The sequence below is a fragment of the Rana temporaria genome, chromosome 7 (genome assembly GCF_905171775.1).
Source record: "Rana temporaria chromosome 7, aRanTem1.1, whole genome shotgun sequence".
Taxonomy (NCBI): domain Eukaryota; kingdom Metazoa; phylum Chordata; class Amphibia; order Anura; family Ranidae; genus Rana; species Rana temporaria.
Window position 1 is genome coordinate 172559671 of NC_053495.1, and position 23790 is coordinate 172583460.

At 44.3% G+C, this 23790-nt stretch overlaps 1 protein-coding gene across 1 annotated transcript; it reads left to right on the forward strand.

Annotated features, from left to right (window-relative positions):
- The first annotated feature begins 3653 nt into the window (after positions 1-3653).
- On the forward strand, positions 3654-23234 carry TXNDC12 (thioredoxin domain containing 12). Its single transcript, XM_040360482.1, has 7 exons — positions 3654-3830; positions 6896-6956; positions 9077-9129; positions 11667-11740; positions 17754-17823; positions 19760-19843; positions 21407-23234. Exons 1-7 carry the CDS (start codon positions 3731-3733, stop codon positions 21481-21483), a joined length of 519 nt encoding a protein of 172 aa, XP_040216416.1. The 5' UTR covers positions 3654-3730; the 3' UTR covers positions 21484-23234.
- Positions 23235-23790: the final 556 nt, after the last annotated feature.

Sequence of the window (23790 nt, forward strand, 5' to 3'; positions counted from 1 at the left end):
AGACTGGGGAGTGCACAGACTCCTGGAAAGTTACACCCACTACATTCCCAGGAGTCTGTGCGTTGTAGGTTAGGAAGCATTAAGCACCTAGGTGCAGGAAGTGGGAAGATTAACTATTCTGGCTAGCAACAACACTTTGAAGGCATCTAAAAAAAAAAAAAAAAATTCTTTAAAGGACTAATGACATTTTTTTAAAACTACTGATGTAATGTTATATTTATGGGTGGAACTCCACTTTAAGGTGAAAAAACATTTACCTTTACAACCCCTTTAACCACTTAAGCCCCGGACCAATATGCAGCCTAAAGACCCAAGGTGTTTTTACAGTTCGGGACTGCGTCGCTTTAACAGACAATTGCGCGGTCGTGCGACGTGGCTCCCAAACAAAATTGGCGTCCTTTTTTCCCCACAAATAGAGCTTTCTTTTGGTGGTATTTGATCACATCTGCGGTTTTTAGTTTTTGCGCTATAAACAAAAATAGAGCGACAATTTTGAAAAAAAAGCAATATTTTTTACTTTTTGCTGTAATAAATATCCCCCAAAAACATATATAAAAACATTTTTTTCCCTCAGTTTAGGCCGATACGTATTCTTCTACCTATTTTTAGTAAAAAAAATCGCAATAAGCGTTTATCGATTGGTTTGCGCAAAATTTATAGTGTTTACAAAATAGGGGATAGTTTTATTGCATTTTTATTATTTTTTTTTTTTTTACTACTAATGGCGGCGATCAGCAATTTTTTTCGTGACTGCGACATTATGGCGGACACTTCGGACAATTTTGACACATTTTTGGGACCATTGTCATTTTCACAGCAAAAAATGCATTTAAATTGCATTCTTTATTGTGAAAATGACAGTTGCAGTTTGGGAGTTAAACACAGGGGGCGCTGTAGGAGTTAGGGTTCACCTAGTATGTGTTTACAACTGTTTGGGGGTGTGGCTGTAGGAATGACGTCATCGATCGTGTCTTCCCTATAAAGGGAATGACGCGATCGATGCGCCGCCATAGTGAAGGACGCGTTCTTCAGAGCCGGGGAGCGATCGCGACGGAGCGGCTATAAACAAATAGCCGCGCCGTGGTCCCGGATCGCTCCCCGAGCGGACCCGACCTCCGCATGTAGCGGGGGGGGGGGCCCCGATCGGACCCCCCACCCGCTAATAGGCGAGGACGTACGTGTACGCCCATGTGCCTGTACGTGCCATATTGTGGACGTATATGTACATGCGGGGGTCGGGAACTGGTTAAGCACCTTTCACACGGTCAGTCTGACCCAATTGGACCCTCCATTCACCTCTAAGGAGTGTCAGATATAAAACAACTTGTGTCCTACCTCCAATCCAATCCGACTATAGTGGGCTGTGTACGTGTCTGCTCTACATATGCATAGTGAACACGGACCTGCCATCCGCCCGCTCTGCTCATTGTGGCCTGTGACTGGTTACCAAGTCGCTTAAAAAGGTTGGGCACCCCTGCTGTATGTAGATCAGACCTAATGGACAGGCTGGTCCTGAGCACTGCAGACCAGGAACATCCCACAAGAACTGCAGGTTCGGAGTTGCTATAATCCAGTTGTCTAATCATTACAATGTGTCCCTTGTCATAGTCTCTTTAAATTTTACACTCGCCCATTATTTGCTCATCAACTTCAGGGACAACATGCTCACTTGTTGCCTAATATATCCAAACCACTTTCAGATACAATTGTAACAAGGTAATCAGTGTTCACCTTGCCTGTCATAATGTTATGGCTGATCAATAGGACACATTTTCCAGGAGCAGTCATAGACCTGGGAGAGGACAGTTCATCCATGATCTCCCTCCCCCAGGTGTACGATGTGATCTCCCTCTCCCAGGTGTACAATGTGATCTCCCTCCCCCAGGTGTACAATGTGATCTCCCTCCCCCAGGTGTACAATTTGATCTCCCTCTCCCAGGTGTACAATGTGATCTCCCTCCCCCAGGTGTACAATGTGATCTCCCTCTCCCAGGTGTACAATGTGATCTCCCTCTCCCTCCCCCAGGTGTACAATGTGATCTCCCTCCCCAGGTGTACAATGTGATCTCCCTCCCCCAGGTGTACAATGTGATCTCCCTCTCCCTCCCCCAGGTGTACAATGTGATCTCCCTCTCCCAGGTGTACAATGTGATCTCCCTCCCCCAGGTGTACAATGTGATCTCCCTCTCCCTCCCCCAGGTGTACAATGTGATCTCCCTCCCCCAGGTGTACAATGTGATCTCCCTCCCCCAGGTGTACAATTTGATCTCCCTCTCCCAGGTGTACAATGTGATCTCCCTCCCCCAGGTGTACAATGTGATCTCCCTCTCCCAGGTGTACAATGTGATCTCCCTCTCCCTCCCCCAGGTGTACAATGTGATCTCCCTCCCCAGGTGTACAATGTGATCTCCCTCCCCCAGGTGTACAATGTGATCTCCCTCTCCCTCCCCCAGGTGTACAATGTGATCTCCCTCTCCCAGGTGTACAATGTGATCTCCCTCCCCCAGGTGTACAATGTGATCTCCCTCCCCCAGGTGTACAATGTCATCTCCCTCCCCCAGGTGTACAATGTGATCTCCCTCTCCCTCCCCCAGGTGTACAATGTGATCTCCCTCTCCCTCCCCCAGGTGTACAATGTGATCTCCCTCTCCCTCCCCCAGGTGTACAATGTGATCTCCCTCCCCAGGTGTACAATGTGATCTCCCTCCCCCAGGTGTACAATGTGATCTCCCTCTCCCTCCCCCAGGTGTACAATGTGATCTCCCTCTCCCAGGTGTACAATGTGATCTCCCTCCCCCAGGTGTACAATGTGATCTCCCTCCCCCAGGTGTACAATGTCATCTCCCTCCCCCAGGTGTACAATGTGATCTCCCTCTCCCTCCCCCAGGTGTACAATGTGATCTCCCTCTCCCTCCCCCAGGTGTACAATGTGATCTCCCTCCCCCAGGTGTACAATGTGATCTCCCTCTCCCTCCCCCAGGTGTACAATGTGATCTCCCTCCCCCAGGTGTACAATGTGATCTCCCTCCCCCAGGTGTACAATGTGATCTCCCTCTCCCGGATGTACAATGTGATCTCCCTCCCCCAGGTGTACAATGTGATCTCCCTCCCCCAGGTGTACAATGTGATCTCCCTCCCCCAGGTGTACAATGTGATCTCCCTCCCCAGGTGTACAATGTGATCTCCCTCCCCCAGGTGTACAATGTGATCTCCCTCCCCCAGGTGTACAATGTGATCTCCCTCCCCCTGGTGTACAATGTGATCTCCCTCTCCCTCCCCCAGGTGTACAATGTGATCTCCCTCCCCCAGGTGTACAATGTGATCTCCCTCCCCCTGGTGTACAATGTGATCTCCCTCCCCCTGGTGTACAATGTGATCTCCCTCTCCCTCCCCCAGGTGTACAATGTGATCTCCCTCTCCCAGGTGTACAATGTGATCTCCCTCTCCCTCCCCCAGGTGTACAATGTGATCTCCCTCCCCCAGGTGTACAATGTGATCTCCCTCCCCCAGGTGTACGATGTGATCTCCCTCCCCCAGGTGTACAATGTGATCTCCCTCTCCCGGATGTACGATGTGATCTCCGCACTGTTTACATTGTATCCATTTCATTTTCTCCAGTGACTCCTCCCAGTCAGTGGAAGGCCCCGCCCCCTTCCTCCTCACATCACTTCCCCCGGACTCCGTTTCCTCCTATACTCGCTCCGGTGTCAGGCTCGTCTCTCCCGGTAACATGCAGCTATCAGAAGGTCGGAGGTCGGTGCTGCTCCTGTCCGGCATTGTGGTTCTGTGTGTCGGGGCGGCGGTGTGTGCTGAGGCCGGACTGGGCCGGGGTAATTCATACTTTATGTATCTATTATAGTACAGAGGAGGGGGATGGGTACAACCTGGGGGGTCACTTGGTGAATTCTTACAGGACCGAAGGGAATAGTCATTGGAACAGCAGGGGGGGTTCCTAGATGTGGGGACTCTGGAGACAAGGGGGGTGCCCAGCTGTGGGGACGAGGGGGGTGCCCAGGTGTGGGGGGGTGCCCAACTGAGGGGGACGAGGGGAAGCTAAGGGGACAAGGAGGATGCCCAGCTGAGGGGATGGGGAAGCTGAGGGCATGAGGGGTGTGCCCAGCTGTGGGGACTCTGAGGAGGTGGGGGGTGCCCAGCTGTGGGGATGAGGGGGGTGCCTAACTGAGTTGTGGAGGGGTGCCCAGCTAAGTGGGTGGGGGGACGAGGGTGGTGCCCAGCTGAGGGGATGGGGAAGCTGAGGGCATGAGGGGTGTGCCCAGCTGTGGGGACTCTGAGGAGGTGGGGGGTGCCCAGCTGTGGGGATGAGGGGGGTGCCTAACTGAGGAGTTGTGGAGGGGTGCCCAGCTAAGTGGGTGGGGGGACGAGGGTGGTGCCCAGCTGAGGGGATGAGGGTGCAGGGCAGTGCCCAGCTTTGGGGACGAAGGGGTGCTGAGGGGGTGCCCAACTGTAGGGACAAGGGGGGTGGCCAGCTGAGGAGGTGGGGTGCCCAGCTAAGGGGATGGGGTGCCCAGCTGTGGGGGCCAGGGGGTGCCTAGCTGAGGAGGTGTGGGAGAGTGCCCAGCTGTGGGGATGGGGGCCCCCAGCTAAGGGGGTGGCGTGCCCAGCTTTGGGGATGATGGGGGCGGGGGGTGCCCAGCTAAGGGGGGCGTGGGGTGCCAAGCTGTGGGGACTCTGGGGACGAGGGGGTGCCCGGCTGTGGGGACGAAGGGGGAGCCTAGCTGAGGAGGTGGGGGGTGCCCAGCTAAGAGGGTGGGGGATGCACAGCCGTAGGGATTGAGGGGTCAAGAGGGGGTGCCCAGCTGTGGGGGTGGGGGATGCCCACCTGTGGGGACCAGGGAGGTGCACATCTGAGGGAACTGTGGGGACTCCTGGACTAGTGAGGGGGTGGGCTTTGCCAAGGAGACTCCAGGATAGGGGGGGTTGGGGTGGGCTCAATTTAAGGGACTCCAGGACTGGGGAGGGGTTCTCAGCCGAGTAGATTCCGAGGTGGGGGGCTTTTTTTTACCCTCTTGGGTCTCTGCTGAGGGAATAGGGAGGAAGGAAAGGGGCTCAGCTGATGGATGGCAGAGATAATCAACCCGGTAAATGCAAAAGGCCTCAAGTGCGGCCCCTGGCATATCCAAAGGGCCACATAATGGAATCTGTACTTGATATAGACAGCATATACATATATATTTAATTTTGCACACCTACCCTCTTCTGGGCTATTCTGGTGCCATCTCTCAGAATACTCAAACATTTCCTACAGATGATCACATGACATAACACCACTTCCTCTTTAAATACAGCGGTTCTGGTATTGATCCATTTTAGGAACCACGAGTCTGATGCCAGACCACAACAAATGCTTGTGCAGTACTGTGTGGGAAGAAAAGTGTCAGGCCCAGTTTTTAATGCACTGGGATGTGTTGGCAGTCCATTAAAAAAAAAAAAAAAAGAGCTGCCCGAAGCTCATTGCAGTCCTATGGACAGGCGTATGTAAACGCTGTCTATTTACACCCACCTACCTCCAGAGTCCATTCAGGTCCCTAAATGGACTACAACCTTTTCTGTTTTTCTGGACCGAAGGTTCCATTCATCCTGGGTAAGGGCAGGAATCTTCTGATTCCCGCTGCAGCTCTTACCGGCTAGGTGCCGCCGCAGCTCTCGGCGCACACACAGCCAGTGATCACAGCATGTGATCGCTGGCTGTGGAAAGAGCCACGAATAGCTGCGGCCGCTGGTGACCTGTCACTATAGGGAAGAGGGCCAGAGCCGCAGCAGGAACTGTCACTATAATTTGCGCCGGCCTGAATCGCTGGTGTGAATGTAGCTTAAATGCGACAGATTTGGAGGTAGTCTGATGTAAACGGACAACAGAATCTGTTCTTAGAGCTGTAGCAGGTCCACCTGTGTCCATTGCACGTGAACTGCTCAGGCATGAGTGTCAAAAACACCCAACATCTGTCCCGTACCGATCTCCTGCTGATCGGAGCAGACTCCGCTCTGTGTGAAAGGAACCTTAATGCACAGGCAGTAACACCGCAGTGCACTGCAAAGCAGGCAGCTTAAGTAGAAAGGGAAATATTGCATTTACAAACATTTATTTACCACTTCAGCTCCAGAAGGTTTTACCCCCTTCATGACCAGGCCATTTTTTTTGCTATTCGGTACTGCGCTATTTTAACTGGCAATTGCGCGGTTATGCAATGCTGCACCTAAACAAAATTTATATCATTTTTTTTTTACACAAGTAGAGCTTTGTTTTGGTGTTTTTTGTTCACCCCTGGGTTTTTCTATTATGCAAAAGAGAAGCCGCTCTGCACGGCTTCTGAAAGATCGTTGCTATCGCTGTAGTAGTGCTGACTGGCTGGGTTCACACGTATGCAAATTGGATGTGGTTTCCCTGCATCCATTTCGCATGACAGGAGCGTGTGCCCGGCTCTCAATGGGCGGCCGCGGTTCACGTTGGAAAAGGGTCCTGTGCCTCTTTGGCTCCAATTTCAGGTTCAAATTCAGGCCAAAATTTGGGTCGGATTCACACCTAAATCGCTGTACAGGGACACACCGGACCCCCTGCTGGGACCCTGCGCCACCATAAGTGTGATCCCAGCCTTAGAGTGAGCTCGCTTATAGGCAGCTTTTAGTGAGCCTGTATCAATGTTTATTGCGCCTGTGCAGGAGGATGCTATTGCGGCACTGCCATGTGTGAGGAGATTGTGTGTGTGTGTGTGGTTTTTTTTCTGGCGCTCAGTGCCCAACGGGCCTCATGTTGCCTGCAGACTTTGCCCCCCCCCCCCCCATTTTTTATCTTGCACATAGAGGTTGAACTTGATTGGCCTGCATCTTTTGTCCCTCGTATCTACCTATTTAACTTTTTTTTTTTTTTTCCCCACAGGGTTTGGAGATCACATTCACTGGAGAACACTAGAAGATGGGAAGCAGGAGGCTGCCAGCAGGTAATGTCCTTACTGACTTAATTCGCTGTATTTGGGGCACTCATTTGCTTTCTTTAGCATGTCCTTAACCACTTCCTGGCTGTAGGGCATTATATGATGGATTGAAGCAGTTATACCGGGATGATGCCTGCAAGCTACAGGCATCATCCCGGTATCACAATTTACAGCTGGCGGTTCTTTTGTAGAAGCGATTTGGTCAGCTATACAGCTACTTGATCACTTCTACAGGTGGCAGAAGGGGGTCCTCTCCCTCCGCCTTTCACAGGCTCTCCTGTTCCATCAGGAAGCCTGGGACCACCAAAACCAGTGGCATCTAGTCAGGGCTGGACTGGGACAGAAATTTGGCCCTGGACTTCATTCAGACTGGCCCACTTTGACAGGTCTCTTCCATGGCGGCCGGCCACCCAAGCCCCCTCTCCCTCTTCACTAGCCATTCTACTTTATTAGAGTAGAACGGCTGGTACTGGTCCTCTTATAGGCAGTACCAGAGGGGAAGCTAGACATTATTTCACCAGGGCAAAGAATCAGTTTGGTGCCCCCCTTATGGGACAAGATTAGGCAGAAGTGAGAAACTCCCAGGCCATAGCTGTTGAGTCAGCTGTCTGTCCCCTCCCCCCATGCTCCTGTCATCCCCCCTGCTCCTCTGGTCCTCCCCCTGCTTCTCTGTTCCCCCCAGGTGAGCGCTGCGGAGAGGGAGAGGAGGTGAGCGCTGCGGGAAGGGAGAGACAGAGGAGCGGAGGAGGGCGGCGGTCTGCTGTCACTGAAGCTGGCCCACTGAGCCATCGGCCCACCGGAAAACTCCCTGTAGTCCCAATGGCCAGTCCATCCCTGAATCTAGTGCACTGCACAGAGGAGGAACTGTAAACAAGCAGTTGCTGGCTTGTAAAAGGAACCGGTTAAACCAGTCTCGGTTTCATAATAGGCTTTGGTGGCCAGAGGAGAGATATGGGGTCCAATAGACCCCAGATCCCTCCATAAAGAGGACCTGTCATTGCCCAAGCTATCACATGCTATATCCCTTGTTGTAGCAATAAAGTTGATAAAAAAAAAAAGACAGTGTTAAAATGAGTAAGCACTCCAGTCTCCCTGTGCTCATGTGCAAATGCGAGCGTGAGCACAGTCGCCTCCCCATCTACTTGCTTAAAGCGGGGGTTCACCCTTAGAGGGCACTTTTTCCCCTTAGATTCCTGCTCGTTTTCTCTAGGGGAATCGGCTATTTGTTTTAAAATATGTGCAGTACTTACCCGTTTACAAGATGCATCCTCTCCGTCGCTTCCGGGTATGGGCTTCGGGAATGGGCGTTCCTTCTTGATTGACAGTCTTCCGAGAGGCTTCCGACGGTCGCATCCATCGCGTCACGATTTTCCGAAAGAAGCCGAACGTCGGTGCGCAGGCGCAGTATAGAGCCGCACCGACGTTCGGCTTCTTTCGGCTACGAGTGACGCGATGGATGCGACCGTCGGAAGCCTCTCGGAAGAATGTCAATCAAGAAGGAACGCCCGCTCCCGAAGACCCATACCCGGAAGCGACGGAAGAAGATGCATCTCGAAAACGGGTAAGTACTGCTCATATTTTAATACAAATGGCCGATTCCCCTAGACCGAACGAGCAGGAATCTAAGGGGAGAAAAAAAAAAATTTAACAAATGGGTGAACTCCCGCTTTAAGTCTTGGATCGATCTGGCGCTGTACCCGCTGCAGCAGCTCTGGTTCTCTCTGCCCTCTCACAGGCTCAAGACAGCAGTGAGAGCCAGAAGCTCTGACTTCTGTCTATAAAATGCTGTGGTGAGGGGCTGCAGATGGCAGCACACAGCTCAGCTTGGGAGAGAGCCCGCAAGTGCGCAACCATAGAAAGTGGCTTCCTGTGGGGGCACACCGAGAAGAGGAGAGGGAAATTCCAGAAGAGGAAGTTTGGGGCTTCTCTGTGCAATACCATTGCACACGTTTTGCATTTTGGGTTAGTGTTGCACATGCCCAAGAAAGCTGTCTTACTACGGCTTAGATACGATTTATTATAGGTCCTGACAAGTAACCAAGTAAGGCATCTCTCCATAGCGGTGTCAAGGGTGAAGTTCACTTTTAGCTCGTTAAACAAAAAAGTGTATTTTTTTTTCTTTGCAGTGGCCTGCCGTTAATGCTTCTGATACATAAGACATGGTGTGGAGCCTGCAAAGGTAACAAAGTTCAGGATTCTACTTGTGCATAATTCATTATCCTTCTCTTCTTTAACGGCACATAGTAAGCCCAGTAAACATATGTAATACACCCTGTCCCTCTGCTGACGATGTTTCCAGCAACTCTTGCTGAGTATTACAGCAGCTGCTACAGCCAAAAACAAAGCGTGGTCATTCAGAAATACAATTGTTACATTTTTACATTGTATTTACCTTGTTTAGTTCATATTCAAATAAAAGAGGTCTGGTAAAGCAAGTGAGGGATTTTTTTTTTTTTTTTTTTCTGATTGAACTCTTTATTTCTTGGGTAACCTAAATCAGCCCTAATTATTGTCTTCCTCCCTTGGCTATTATTTAAAAAAAAAAAAATAGCAATTATAAAAAAATAAAATGGCAAAATTGAAGAAAATTCCTTTTTTCTTTTGCAATGCCTTTTACCAGAAAAATAATGATAATGTGGAATGAGATTGTAAATATATATATATATATATATATATATATATATATATATATATATATATATATATATATATATATATATATATATTATTATTTTAGGTCTGTATATACTTGGACACAGGCACACCTTTCATACTTTTGGCTCTGTATGCCACCAGAATAATATTAAAACGATCCAAGTGAACTTGAAGTGCAGACTTTCAGCTTTAATTCAAGAGGTTAAACATAAATACCAAGTGAACTGCAAACATTTCCATACAGTTCCCTCATTTTCATGGGCTTAAATGTAATTGGACAAACAAAATATAATCCTAAATAAAATGTTAATTTTTAATATTTTGTAGAGAATCCTTTACTGGCAATGACTGCCTGAAGTCTGGAACCCATGGACATTACCAAAGACTGGGTTTCCTCCTTTCTGATGCTTTGCCTGGCTTTAACTGCAGCTGTCTTCAGTTGTTTGTGGGTCATTCTGCTTTTTAGTTTTTGCCTTCAAGTGAAATGCATGCTCATTTGGGTTGAGATCAGGTGTTTGACTCAGCCATTGCAGAATATTCCACTTCTTTTCCTTCAAAAGCTCCTGGCTTCATTTGCAGTGTTTTGGATCATTCTCTATCTGTACTTTGAAGCACCGTCCAATTAACTTTTATGCCTTTGGCTGAATCTGGGCTGCCCTTGTATCTCTTAACGCTGCCGAATTTGTTAGGCTGCTTCTGTCAAATCAATAAGCACCAATGACCCATGCCTCCACCATGTTTTACAGATGACATTGTGTGCTTTTGCTTATGAGCTGTTCCAAGCCTTCTCAACGCTTTTTTTTTTTTTTTTTTACCATCATTCTGGTACAAATTAATCTTCGTTTCATGTGTCCAAAGAATGCTTTTCCAGAACTGGTCCGGCTTTTTTTGGATTTTTTTTTTTTTTTTGGCTTTTCTATTCTTCAGGTTTATGGATGGTTTGCACCTTTGGTGAACCCCTCTGTATTTACTCTCGTGAAGTCTTCTCTTGATTGTAGCTATTGACAATGATACGCTCACCGCTTGGAGAGTGTCCTTCACTTGTCTGGATGTTGTGAATAGGTTTTTCTTTAACAAGAAAGTTTTTTTAAGATATTTGAAAATACAAGCGGTAAGCAAGGCACATTGGGCAACAAATTCATAAAATCGGGGATTACTAAACATGTGAAACAGTATACATATCAGGAGATTAAGAATGGGTTTTTCTTTATTATAGAGGGGATCCTGCGATCATCCACCACTGATGTCTTCTGTGGATGGCCAGGCCTTTTTATGTTGCTGCGCTTACCAGTGCATTATTTTTTTCTTAGAATGTACCAAACAGTTGATTTTTAGGCCATTCCTAATGTTGCTGCGATCTCTCTGATGGATATGTTTCGTTTTTGAAGCCTTACAATGGCCTGTTTCACTTGCATGGACAGCTCCTTTGAACGCAGGATGTAAGTTCACAGCAATAGTTTCCAAATACTATATTTAGAATTAACTCCTGAACTTTTACCCGCTTAATTAAAGGAGTAGCCCACACCTGGCCAGCTTTTAATTCAATTGTTAAAATATTTTTGGCCCCTTGAAAAGGGGGGTGGCTGTTCTTCAGAGCTGTATTTCCTAAACCCTTCCTCCGATTTGGATGTACATGCCCTCAAATTAAACCTGAGTGTGCACTTTCAGCCCATATCCATTATACATAGCTTGAATATGTTTTGGTACATACCTGTGGGGGAAAGAAAAAAAAAATGGTGCCTGTGTTCATGGACCTAAGTGTGTATGTGTGTGTGTGTGTGCGTATTTTATTTGTACACAAACCAAAGCATATATAGCTAGCTATATTTTTTTAATAAAGCATTCAATATGTTAATTTTGATGATTATGTACATATAATCTAAATCTGTAGTGCAACATGAGAAATCTCGCTGTGCACTTTGGGACCTAAAATTTTTTTCTGGTAGTTGCATGTTGGTGTGGATAGTGCTGGATCTCGGCTAAAATATTATTCTTTATATATCTGTTAACCCTGCTGGTTGGATCCCTCTTAATCAATCTTTTCATGTTTTTCTCATGCAGCTCTGAAGCCAAAGTTTGCAGAGTCCAAGGAGATATCTGAACTATGTCACAACTTTGTGATGGTGAATGTAGAGGTGAGAGACCAACTGCTGCTTGTTAAAGGGTCACTAAAGGAATTTTTTTTTTTTTTTTTTAAGCTAAATGGCTTCCTTTACCTTACTGCAATCCTGGTTTCATGTCCTCATTGTTCATTTTTGCTTTGAAGTTGCTGTAATACTTCTCTGATCTCCACACTTCCTGCTTGTCTGTTTCCTTATGAAAAAACTCATGGGAGCTTCTCTCTGTGGTCCCTGATCAAGGAGGTGTGATTACTGTGTGTCTAAAACCCCTCATCACCAATCAGATTCCTTTTAAAAACAAACACTGCAACGTGTTTGTTTTTGTTCTGTGTGTCTCTGTACTTCACAGAAACATGAAACTAGATGAAAAATGAAAGTGAAACTGCAGGCACATTATATGATTGATTTTTATCTATTTTTAATCATTTTTAAAATAAATAAGTTAACTATTATGTCTCTATACCCTGTAAACTGTCATTTCAGCAGAAAATAATTTTTCCTTTACAACTCCTTTAAGATCCCATGGTTTATTAAAGCTGACTTCTGGCAGATTCCTTAAAAAAAATTAAAACCCAATTTTACTTTCATTTAAAAGTAATTGGATACATTTATGCATGAGCTAGTATAAGGTTCCCCCCCCCATTTGTTTGTGGCTAGCATCCTGTGTCCCAGCTTTGCATTTGGGAAACCACATGCTCTCTGCTAAATATGATTCTAGCTGTGACTTAAAGCAGAACTTCACCCAAAAGGGAAGTTTTTCTCCTTGCCCCCCATTTACATTTGCCACTTTTTTTTGGGGGGGGGGGGAGACAGACAGGTACCCTTGCCCTTATTTCCATTAAGATCGACACGGTGGTCTGAGCGGAAGTTTGGCCCCCTCTCCTTCACACATCACAGGTCCCAGAAGACTGCAGGACCAATCAAAAAGCACAGCGCGGCTTGCAAATGCGCAGTTGGAAGCTGGCTGTGAAGCCGCAAGGCTTTACAACCAGTTCCCCTTACTGAAAATGCCAGTGCCTGCATCCGAAGCCAATTAAAGAATAGGCTCAGGTGAGGACATTGCTGAATCCAGAGGCAGGTAAGTGTCCTTTTTTGGAAAGCTACAGTATTTGTAGCTGCTGACTTTGATTTTTTTGGGGGGGGAGACTGGAGCTCCTTTTTAAGCTGGCCATACACTAGTAAATTATTATTATTATTATCTTTCATTTAGTGGGATCAAATTTGATCATTTTTTCATTTCAACTGTAATGGAGAGAAAATTTGAAGGTGCAGGATGGAAGATTTCTAACAATTAATGTGGCTTTCGTTGGAAAAATCCACATTCATTCTAAAAACGACTATAAATAGTAAAGTACTTTCGAAAAACATTTGTCAAGCTTCTGGCATTGAAATTTAAAATGTACTGGTGAAATTTAATCTACCATTGTATGGCCAGCTTTAGCAGGAGCTGCAAAGGGACACCAGAAGCCTCATATGTAGCCTACTACCACAAGGAACATACACTTCTTCTTTTTTTCTTTCTTTTTTTTTATATACTGCCTCCTGGTTGTGTAACAAAAAAACAATGTGACAGTTTGTGGGCAGGTAGATGACACAGAATTTCAAATCTTTGGCAGATAGTTCTCCTGTGTTTGTTTGTGAAGGTTCTCATTTATTCAGGTTATGGTATAGCTATCAGTAATTATTTACCTTCAACTAGACTTGTTCTATGATCCTAAAAAAAAATTCTTAAGCAGGGTATACATGTATTGTAATACCGTCAGTTCATCAGGAACCCCCCCCCCCCCAATAACAATTTTATTGATCAAATAAAGTTAGTACATGCATAACTCGGTCTCCCATAAGAGGAAGGGTGCAGATAAAGACAACATAACAAGAAATCAAGGAGGCACAGTAATATTAAAACAGAGTGCTCGATACCTTTGGTTACTATAGTTTGCAGTAGTAGCGTGCGTATTGTTTCCAATAGTGCCAATGTGGCGGGGTGCGAACTTTCCCCTGTCTATAAGGACTGCCTGTGTGTTATAGCTAGAGTGATCAAGAAGCCTAACTGCTGCATATCTTGTTAAATTGGAGTCACTAGGGGACTCTCAAGTCATGGAGGAAAGAAAGAGAGGGGGACAGAAAGAAGAAAAGAGGGGGAAAGAGTAAAGGGACAGAGTATAGAAAGTGCCATCACTTCAGGCCACATACCGTCTCAAGATGGATCCTCCCGGCGGTGCCACATCTCCCAGACAGCGTCATGTGCCTCCATCCTGTCCCGCACCCTGGCTGTCATTTTCTCCATAGTCTCCACGTCCCTAATCCGGGCATATAGGGCCTCATGGGGAGAGCAGCGTTTCCAATGCAACGCCACCAAGCATCTCGCTGCCGTAATGATGTGGCTGGCCAGTTTCTTATATGGGGACGGGAGTTTTAGTGGTGTGAGACCCAGGAGGAAGTGTTTTGGGGATGGGGGAATCTTTTTGTCCAGGAGCCGCTCCAGCAATTGCCGAACAGAGTCCCAGAAGGGCTCCAATAAATGTGGAAACCAGCTGAATTTTGGTGTGTGTGTGTGTCCCTTTCTGTTCAACAAAAGCTGGTCTTTTGCTGCTGGAAAACCAGATTTCAATCAGCGAATGGCTGCAGCACTGATCTGTGTATTCTAACCAGGAAGGCAGGGGTGGCAGTGAGTCCCTGCTATCAGAATACAGTAGCACAGCAGGGGTGATTCCTGCATCCACGTATGTGTGGATGCAGGAGTTTATTTTTTTTTTTATTTTTTTTTATTTTTTAACTTCATTCAACCTGCTGGTTCCAGAATGCGTGTGTGTTTTTTTTTTTTTTTTTTTTTTTTTTTTTTAACTGCGCATCTCCTTCCTGCATGTGGGGTGCCATGAACAATTCATAGCATTGCAATTGCGATGCATGCATTTCTTGTGTTCCAGAAACACATGCAGAAATGGGTTCTGCACACGTTCTTGGAACACACAGGTGCGAGTGGAGCCCAAGGCTGGTCATCCGTTACACAATTTTCTGATACAATTTTTCATTTAAGAAAACCATATAATATGAGGTCAAGACTAAATACTTTCAATTTGTATGCAATCAGGCAGGCCCTTGCACTACATAGTTGAAGGTAAATCTAAAGGAAATTGAATAAGAAAATTGTATAATGTATGGCCAGCCTAAGGTGCACATATTGGGCAGAGAGGACAGCTAGTTGGCAAGGGGCATGAATGAGACCATCTACTATATGTCAAACTGGAACAACTTGCAACGTACCAGAGCTGCACTAGCCACTCAACTGATACCAGTCTCTGCCATATGTTGGTATGCATGAGCGGGTCTAAGAGTCCCAACTGCAGACTCCTGTCTTTGGAGTGTTGGAGGAAACCCCTGCAAGCATAGGGAGAACAAACTCCATGCAGATATAGTGTCTTTAGTATTGTTGGTGTTTTGCAGTGATGGTATTACTTTTTAGACTGGGGTTATGTAAACCTGTTGGCATTAGCCAAATGCATATATGTAGCAGCAGTGTGGTGGTGTACGGCTAGAATACCTTGTTGTATTGGGAGTGTACTCCCTGTGCCCCAAATACAGTGACCGAGCGGTCTCCTATAGCTTCCAGCCACTGTTTACAGAGGCTCCCGATTGTGTTGTCACTGTGCATGATAGGGAAGCCGGTCTGTTTCCTAGTGTTAAGAACCAAATAAAGGGCACTTCCTGCCTAAAGTGAAGGGTTGGGTTGTGTTAAAGAGGAAGTAAACCCAAATGGGGGGGGGGGGGGGAACCTGCAAGACAAAAGCATAATGAGCTAGTATGCATAGCATACAAGCTCATTATGTATTACTTGCCTCACATTGCAGCCCCTGCAGCAGTCCTAGTCTCCCCCTCTGGCCGCCGACATGTTGCCTGGGGCTTGCTTCCGGGTATCGTGTCACTCCCGCGCGCGGAAGTCGCCGGTAACGGCACATAGGTGCCATTGCTTCAGTTTGCCCAGGTGTGCATGTGCTGATTACATCGGCACATGCAAGGGACAGGGGATATCTCCTAAACCGTGCAGGTTTAAGAGATATAATGAGTAGCTACAGGTAAGTCTTAATATAAGCTTACTTGTAGCATAAAGTTGTTTTCAAGTGTTTACAACCACTTTAAGGGCTTTTACTTAAGATTAAAAAAGATATACATTTTAAAGGGTAACAAGCAGTTTATAATAATATTATTATTATTATTATTATTATTATTATTATTTTTATTTCTTTTTTGTTGCAATATGTGTGTGTTTTTTTTTTTTTTATTATTATTATTATTGAAATATCAAGATATACAATTTAAATGGGCTGAAAGGAAATGGAGGATAAATGATTGTATATTTTACTTTTGGAGGTTGATATTGCTTAGTCCCTGAAATTGATGCATCCAAACTCGCCAATTGTATAATTCCTAAAACTAACATTCTGACCTTAAATGCCTAGTGTGGTATATTTGGCCATAAATATAGTTAATGTAAAAGCATTTTTTTCTGCTAGGATTGCTGATTAATGTGCTTGACAGATTGTCTCGGTGACTAGTACTGCTGCCTTTGTTGGGTTTATACGGGAGTCTATGTATTTTCCTGGTACATGTGTGGGCTTAATTTTAATGATCCTATTTTGCTCAGCAGAAACAGAACATATTGAAAAGTAAATTGGCTTCTGCTTAAAAAAAAAAAAGTTTTGTTCTTGAACAACTGCTGTAGGTAATTATTAACCCCTTTTTGCAATTAGTATAAGAACTTGTACTTGACTCTTGAAATTCCAAGTACAGTAGAATGTAGACTAGGAGAGGGGCTACCCAGAAATGGAGGCTAATTGGACTGCACTACAGTGCACAGAGCATGTTGACAGGAGCAAATAGTAGAGATGAGCTCATCAGACTGCTGTTTCTCCTTTTACTATTCAGTCACAGAATAGGTGCAGAAAGGAGAACTTCTTAGACTACATATACACTCGCCTACCCTGACCGTGGCCGCGGGAAAGCGTAAAATGCGGTGAAACCGCAAACTCGATTTTTGATGCAGTCTTGCATTTTCCAGCCATAAAAACATTCCTATCCTGAGCACGATTATTCTGCATTAGAGAGGGAGGTTTAACCTCACATAAACGCTACAGCTCCTAGACTCTGCTAAAAGCCTATGTGTACATGGGCACATAGACTTTTATGGAGGTGAGTTTATGATCTTTGGTACCCTTTTGATACCCTTCTGGTGTGTGTGTGTGTGTGTGTGTGTGTGTGTGTGTGTGTGTTTTTTCTCGGATCGAATTGGAGGTAGGCAGGTGTAAACGTGGCTTTCCAGCGGGTTAGCTGCACTTTGCCATAGACCTGCAGGTTAAATCAGAGTGCATTTGGTGTCGCTCCACTTGACAGGAGTCTGCGCTATACAGGAAGCATCGGCTTATGTGGCTCTGCTGCGCAGCCACTTGCTTCCGCTATCGTTGTCTTCATTCACAACACTGATGCTCTGGGATGGCGTGTTGGCAAACCGCGATCTGGGCTTGCCAACCCACCATCCCAGAGAAGGAGGTCGCAGGCTACATCAGAAGGCTCTGCGGGCCACATGTGGCCACCGGTTGGGCACCCCTGCTATAAGCTCTGCAAAGCTCATGGTTCCTGCTGTTCAGAGAGCTCTACCACTGACTCAGTAGTGGCAAGTAGAGTGAGATTGCTGTGTCTGCAAAGAGAGCAATAGTCTCACTTTGTGGTTGGCAGGGGCAGACTTTTCTGAATTGGGCTGTGGCTTTTTTTTTTAAGAGGGGGAATCCTGTGGGACTTTGCACACTTTAGGCTCGATTCACAAAGCTTTAACACCAGCCTAAGACCTTCTATTGTTGGTCAACTGACAGTTATTTTCAGTTGAATTGAATGAGATATCAAAATTACAAACTCTCTTTTGAAAATAAGGGATAGTTTAATTTATAAATTTATATTTATAATTAATAAATATGATTATATTTAGATCATGATGACCAAGTGTCAACTATTTATTAATTTTTTTTTCTAAATCTAGGATGAGGAGGAACCAAAAGATGATGCATATAGCCCTGATGGTGGATACATCCCAAGAATTGTCTTCCTGGGTAAGTTACGATGATTACAGCTTCTATAGGCACAAATAATTGCCTGCATTGTATTAAACTTACCCTCTAGTCTGATTATCCCGTATTGTCCTGGTGCATCCTCTGTTCCTACATGCAAGCAAAAGGCCGTGGCTTGGTCACAGCCGACTGCTTTTTATGCTTGCCTTGCGGTAAGCGGACATCTTGTTGCGGCAGTGGGCACTTATTTTCATGTGTATCACCGGGTGTTGTGCATGGAATTGGATTTTCTGGATATGAAATACCTGTGCTAATTCATATTATTGTGGACAATATTGCTACCCACCTTGTGACTGATCTATGCAATAGCGGTTTAGACATTTGATGAACAGCTGTTAATGTGCACTATTCCCCAATTTTTGGATGTTTATTGGGGTTCAATTTACTCGATAATTTCTCATCCATTTTTTCTTTTTTACATTGACATTACTAACCCAGGTGATCAGGGTGTAATACCCAGTCTGGATATTGTGTTTTTGTTTACTGTGCACTGTTTTTTTACATACCAGCCCCTGGATGTCTATGCAATAACTGATTACCTTATTGGCGCAGCTCTTTATTTGTAGTTATTTGTATTTTTTGTGTTATCCCACCAGTGCTGCTGTCTTTGCTTTTTATATAAATGTATTTTATAATTTTATATATTTTTTTTTATCTGAGCGCAGATTTTTTTTCTTTGTTTTATTTGTGTATGTATATGTGTGTGTGTGTGTGTGTGTGTGTGTGTGTGTGTGTGTTACATACATACATACATACATACATACATACATACATACATACATACATACATACACTCGCTCTGTCAGGAGTGATCGCAGGTGCCCAGCCACGCGCATCAGCTCCGGGGACACGCTGCGGGTGTGCATGCACCTGCCAATATCGATGCCGATATACAACGATGGCGATTCACGTCGCCGTGCCAACCTGCTGCAGTACAACTACGGCGGCTGATGGGCAAGTACTTAACAGACGCATATCGGCATTGGCTACAGCAAATGTCATACACAAAAACCTCATCACATGCCTGACAAAGGGGTTCTCCGAGACTTCCGAAACCTTGCACTTTCTCTTGTGATTCCTCAATAAAAACTTTTGGCTGACATTTGAGGATCCTTGGTGTAATGGCAAATATGTGCATTTACCTGTGATTTTTTTCCAGTAACCAGCTGGTAGTCGCTGTAGCACCCACTACCGATGAGTCTTGTTGCCAAGAATGTGTGCGAGGGGATTATAGACGATGCACAAAAATCTTAACGTCAAGTACAGATAAATTGAAGGCCTGGGCCCCGGTGTAGATGAAGTATTCAGCAGAGCTTCCTGTGTACACAGCTGTAATATACCGTTTTTTTCCTCTTTTTTTTTTTTTTTTTTTTTTTTTTAAAGGAGGCTTTACTTCCTCCTTTAAAAAAAAAAAACACCCTGTAAGACAAAGGAATAATGAGCTAGTATGCACAGCATACTAGCTCATTTTGAAGTCCTTGCCTGAGATCGAAGCCCCTGCAGTCACCCTCGTTGCCATGTCTCTCGGAGTGACTTCCGCTCCAGCGCTGTGACTGGATGGAGCCGCGATGACCATTGCACCATTGCTTTTTCAAGTGATCTGGAAAACTCTTTTGCTTACCTGGCTGCATTTCAAAAATGTATGTCGCAAAAAGACATTTGTCATGTCCTCCTAACATGTTCTACTTGCCTGCTCTGTGCAATGGTTTTGCACAGAACAGCCCAGATTCTCCTTTTCTTTGTTTCCCGCTGGAGCTCCTGGATTCCTTTTGACAGGTAAGACAAAGCAAACAATATGAACTGTTGGAATATGTGTTAACATCACTGAATACATTTTCAGCAGCAGCAGCAAAACTGTATAAGGCGCTTGTGGTTTGCAGAATTATGAATCTTTTTTTAAAACCAATTTGTATTTTAGATCCCAGTGGGCATGTTCATCCAGAGATCATAAACTCAAAAGGGAACCCAAGTTACAAGTACTTTTACAGCAGTCCAGAACAAGGTATGTAAGATGGCTAATGCTAGCTGGGGGGGGAATCTTTCTGTGATGTATTTTTTTGGGCCTAGCTTGTACAGCTTATATCAGAAGCCCTGCTATTCTGGGACAGTGCATTTTTTGAAGTACAGCATTTATGGCCATCATCACAATTCAGTTTTAAGAATACAAAATTTTGAAGCTTGGTAAATAGAAAATCGCTTGTGATGGCTGCTGATTTTTGCCTATTGCTGAACAGGTAATTTGTGCAGAATGTAAGCTTTGTATTGTATTAAAAATACCCGAAAATCCCCCTCTCCCATAACTTTCTACACCCTTTTTGGAGTCCTTCCCCGTAGACACTGATGTCTATAATTTGGCACGCTGCTTTTTTCACAACCTTTTTTTTTTATTTTTCAGCTTCCTAGGCATGATCAGTTCACATGCTAAGATGACTGTCACTTTGTTTGGTACACAAGACATAGGCTGGTTTTCATCCCACAGCATTTCTAAACAGTCAGTTATGTGCAACCAGACCTTGGAATATATTTTACCTAATAGTGTGAAACCCAATAAAACCTTTTGAAATAATAGTGTGAAACCCAATAAAACCTTTTGAAATAATAGTGTGAAACCCAATAAAACCTTTTGAAATAATAAAGTGACAAAAAGTATAATTGCCTATAGTGAGATGGATGGAAAAATGACAAAAAGCCCACCACTGAACCAGCGTGAAACATATTAGATCCTTCTTGAAACGGACAGTATCTACTGTCTTTTATCACAATTTCAAAAACTTTTTTTTTTTCTGTTTTGTAAGATGGTGGGTAGGGCTTTGCGAATTATTATTTTATGCCCCTGACCCAAGTGTGCATCTAGTACTGCTGGTTTTTAACAGCGATACAGCCTAATGTTACAGTGCCACTTATTCCAAATGGCATACAGCTGGCTTGGTGGACATCACCAGTGCAGTCCATGAAAATTTTGGTTTCCAATGACTGGGAATTGGAGAGTATAACCAAACGGGTTAAGATGTCAGAGGAAACGAAAAAGTTATCCACTGCACCAATGTGAAGCTTAGTACAGTGGTCATCAACCCTGTCCTCAGGGCCCACCAACAGGCCAGGTTTGCAAGATAATTGAAATGCATCACAGGTGATATCATTTGCTGCTCAGTGATTGCATTATTCTAGTCTGCACCTCCCCAAGGTAATACATAAAACCTGGCCTATTAGTGCGCCCTGAGGACAGGGTTGATGACCCCTGGCTTAGTAGACCTTTTCTTAACAATGGAACCTACCACTCAAGAGAGGACTGTGCATAAAAATATGTAGATCAGTGGTTCTCAACTCCTGTCCTCAGGACCCATAAACAGACCTGGTTTGCAAGATAATTGAAACACATCGCAGGTGATATAATTTGCTGCTCAGTGATTGCAGTATTCTAGTCTGCATCTCCCCAAGGTAATACTTAAAATCTGGCCTGTTAGTGGGTCCTGAGGACAGGAGTTGAGAACCACTGATGTAGATGAATGTGTCTGGAGCTAGTTTGTTAAAGCAAGTAATAAACATTTTTTGTTCTCCCCCACAGTGGTTGAAGCAATGAAGGAAGCTCAGGAAAAACTCACAGGAAAATTTACCAAGAAACATGTTGAAGATGAGTTATAACCTCTGCATTTCATACATGGAACTGTTCCCCTGATTACCCCAAACTTTTATGTCACAGGGGTTGTAACCTTTATTCATATTATTGGACCTGCAGTACTGGTGCCGCCTTCTGTCCAATCACTGAGAAGGGATTGGGACACCTGTTGTGGACAGCCACTTGACCCGCTCACCAGTGTTACTTTGCTCAGTATTTGCAGAACACTGTCAAAATGTACTTTTTACAAGTACTGTACATTTATTTTTGGTGCAGATAAAATTAGGTGGGGGGTGAATTTTTAACAGTAATTCAAAGAGCAGTGGCATGCGCCAAAAATCACCAATTAGAAATCTTTTTAAAAGCAGTAATGAAGGGCAAGTTTAAATACGATTTCTGATTATTAGTAGTTACTGCGCACATTTTCTTTGCACTGTTTACCAGAAAGCCTAAAAAATGTTTTTTGTTCCACCACCTCTATACTGTTGAGACATTTTTGTATTTCTTTAGTAGCATTTGACTTATCGGCTCACTGGCTATTGACTAGCTGATACAAAGTGGCATGAGGCACAAAGCTTTTGTTGAGGTTTAATGGTTGGTTCATGCAGAACTGGTGTTTCTGTTTTGGGTGGTGACTGGTTATGTCATACCCTGCAAACTTTTTGCATAAGAGAAATATGTTAAAATGCAGATTGCATGACTTTAGTACTTCTCAATCAGACCTAATCATTTAGCTTATTTCAGGTCATTGGCTCATATTAATAATGACAAAAGCATTCTCGTGACAGTCAGGGAAGTAGAGTTTTCAGGGGAAGTCTCCAATGGCAACCTACATATGTCCTAGCTATGAGTTTCCTTTTGAAGCGAACACTTTCAGCGTTTTCCGAAACCATTTCTTCCTATCCCCTTTAGGTGGCACCATTTATGCTTCCTTTTTCTTTTTGCAATGCTGGGAACTAATGCAGGTGCTGGCAGCTTAAAAATGAAAAGACGTATTGGGTGCAGCATACAAAAAGAAATAGTTGATACTTTTTTTTTTTCTTCCGTTTTTTTTGATTTGGTTTATTCAGAAAAAAACGCAACTCTTCATATGATCTGTCATAAGTTACACATTGTGGCTGCTCCATTCTCTTTCTGGATCTGGCAGTGGTTGGAAATGACTGTTTGGTCCAAAAGTTATTCGAGCAATAATTCTCACTTGCATATTGAAAATTTTTATGTATAGACACAAATTTCTTACTGCAATATTCAATCCTAAATCAACCACTTGCTGCCATTTAAGGTGAGCAAACAGCGCTGTGCTGTTAAGATTAATTTTCTTGTTTCAAGTGTAAACTTTGAATGCCTTCATATTGATTCCAATAAGTATTTTTTACCTTATAAAATGCTCTATTTTTCTTGTACTATATAAAAAAAATTGCCAAGGATTACAAAAAACTAAGAATATTGTCCATAAAATAGAAAGCATTACCTCCCTAAGCAAGACTTTAGAAATAGACTTTCATTGTTTGGACTGCTGTAAAGTAATGGAAGTTGATATCTCAATGCTACAGTGGGTAACTGCACTTTGCAATTCATCAAAATGTGCTTTGTATGGCCTTATTAAATAACCCTGGCAATTCATTGCATTGGGTGTATTGTAGTCCTGGATGTTTAATGCATGTCTATCATCTGCCTTTATGCTTAGGAGGCATACAAAATGGCTAAACCATTGTTTGCAACTGACAGATATACATTAATAAATTCCAGCTGGATTAAATCTTTCTGTATTCCTAAATCCTCAGGTTCCTTTCATTTATTTTCATCATCTGTAATAGTCATGTATCTTGCTACTAAACCTGTGGTATGTATGGTAGAAGTGATCTTTACATATGTGATTTGGTGTTTTTTTATTACGTTCTTAAGCTTTATCAGTGATGGTCATTCTCCAGTACAGAATTGCTATATTCACATAAACCACCATTTGCAACCCATGTAAGAATTCATTATTATAGACTCTGTAGAATACAGTTTGCTTTTCACTGAAAAGCTATTGCAGACAGAATAAATCCTAGAACAGCCTTCTCTGCTGGAACACTTTAAATTTTAGTTCTCAAGTAATCCCTGGTAAAGATGATATCTACAGCTAATAGTACATAATGCTAGGTATTCACGAGTAGATTTTTTTTTTTTTTTTTCGTTCAACCAAGCGGGTTAAAAAAAACTAAAATAAAGTGAACTACTGTCTTCCGACATGGGGGCTACCTCCCCACCAGAACACACTGATCAACGCTCATAGCCATTGGCTGCAAGTGCTAATCGGATACTAGTTTCCTAGCAAGCCTGTTTGATAA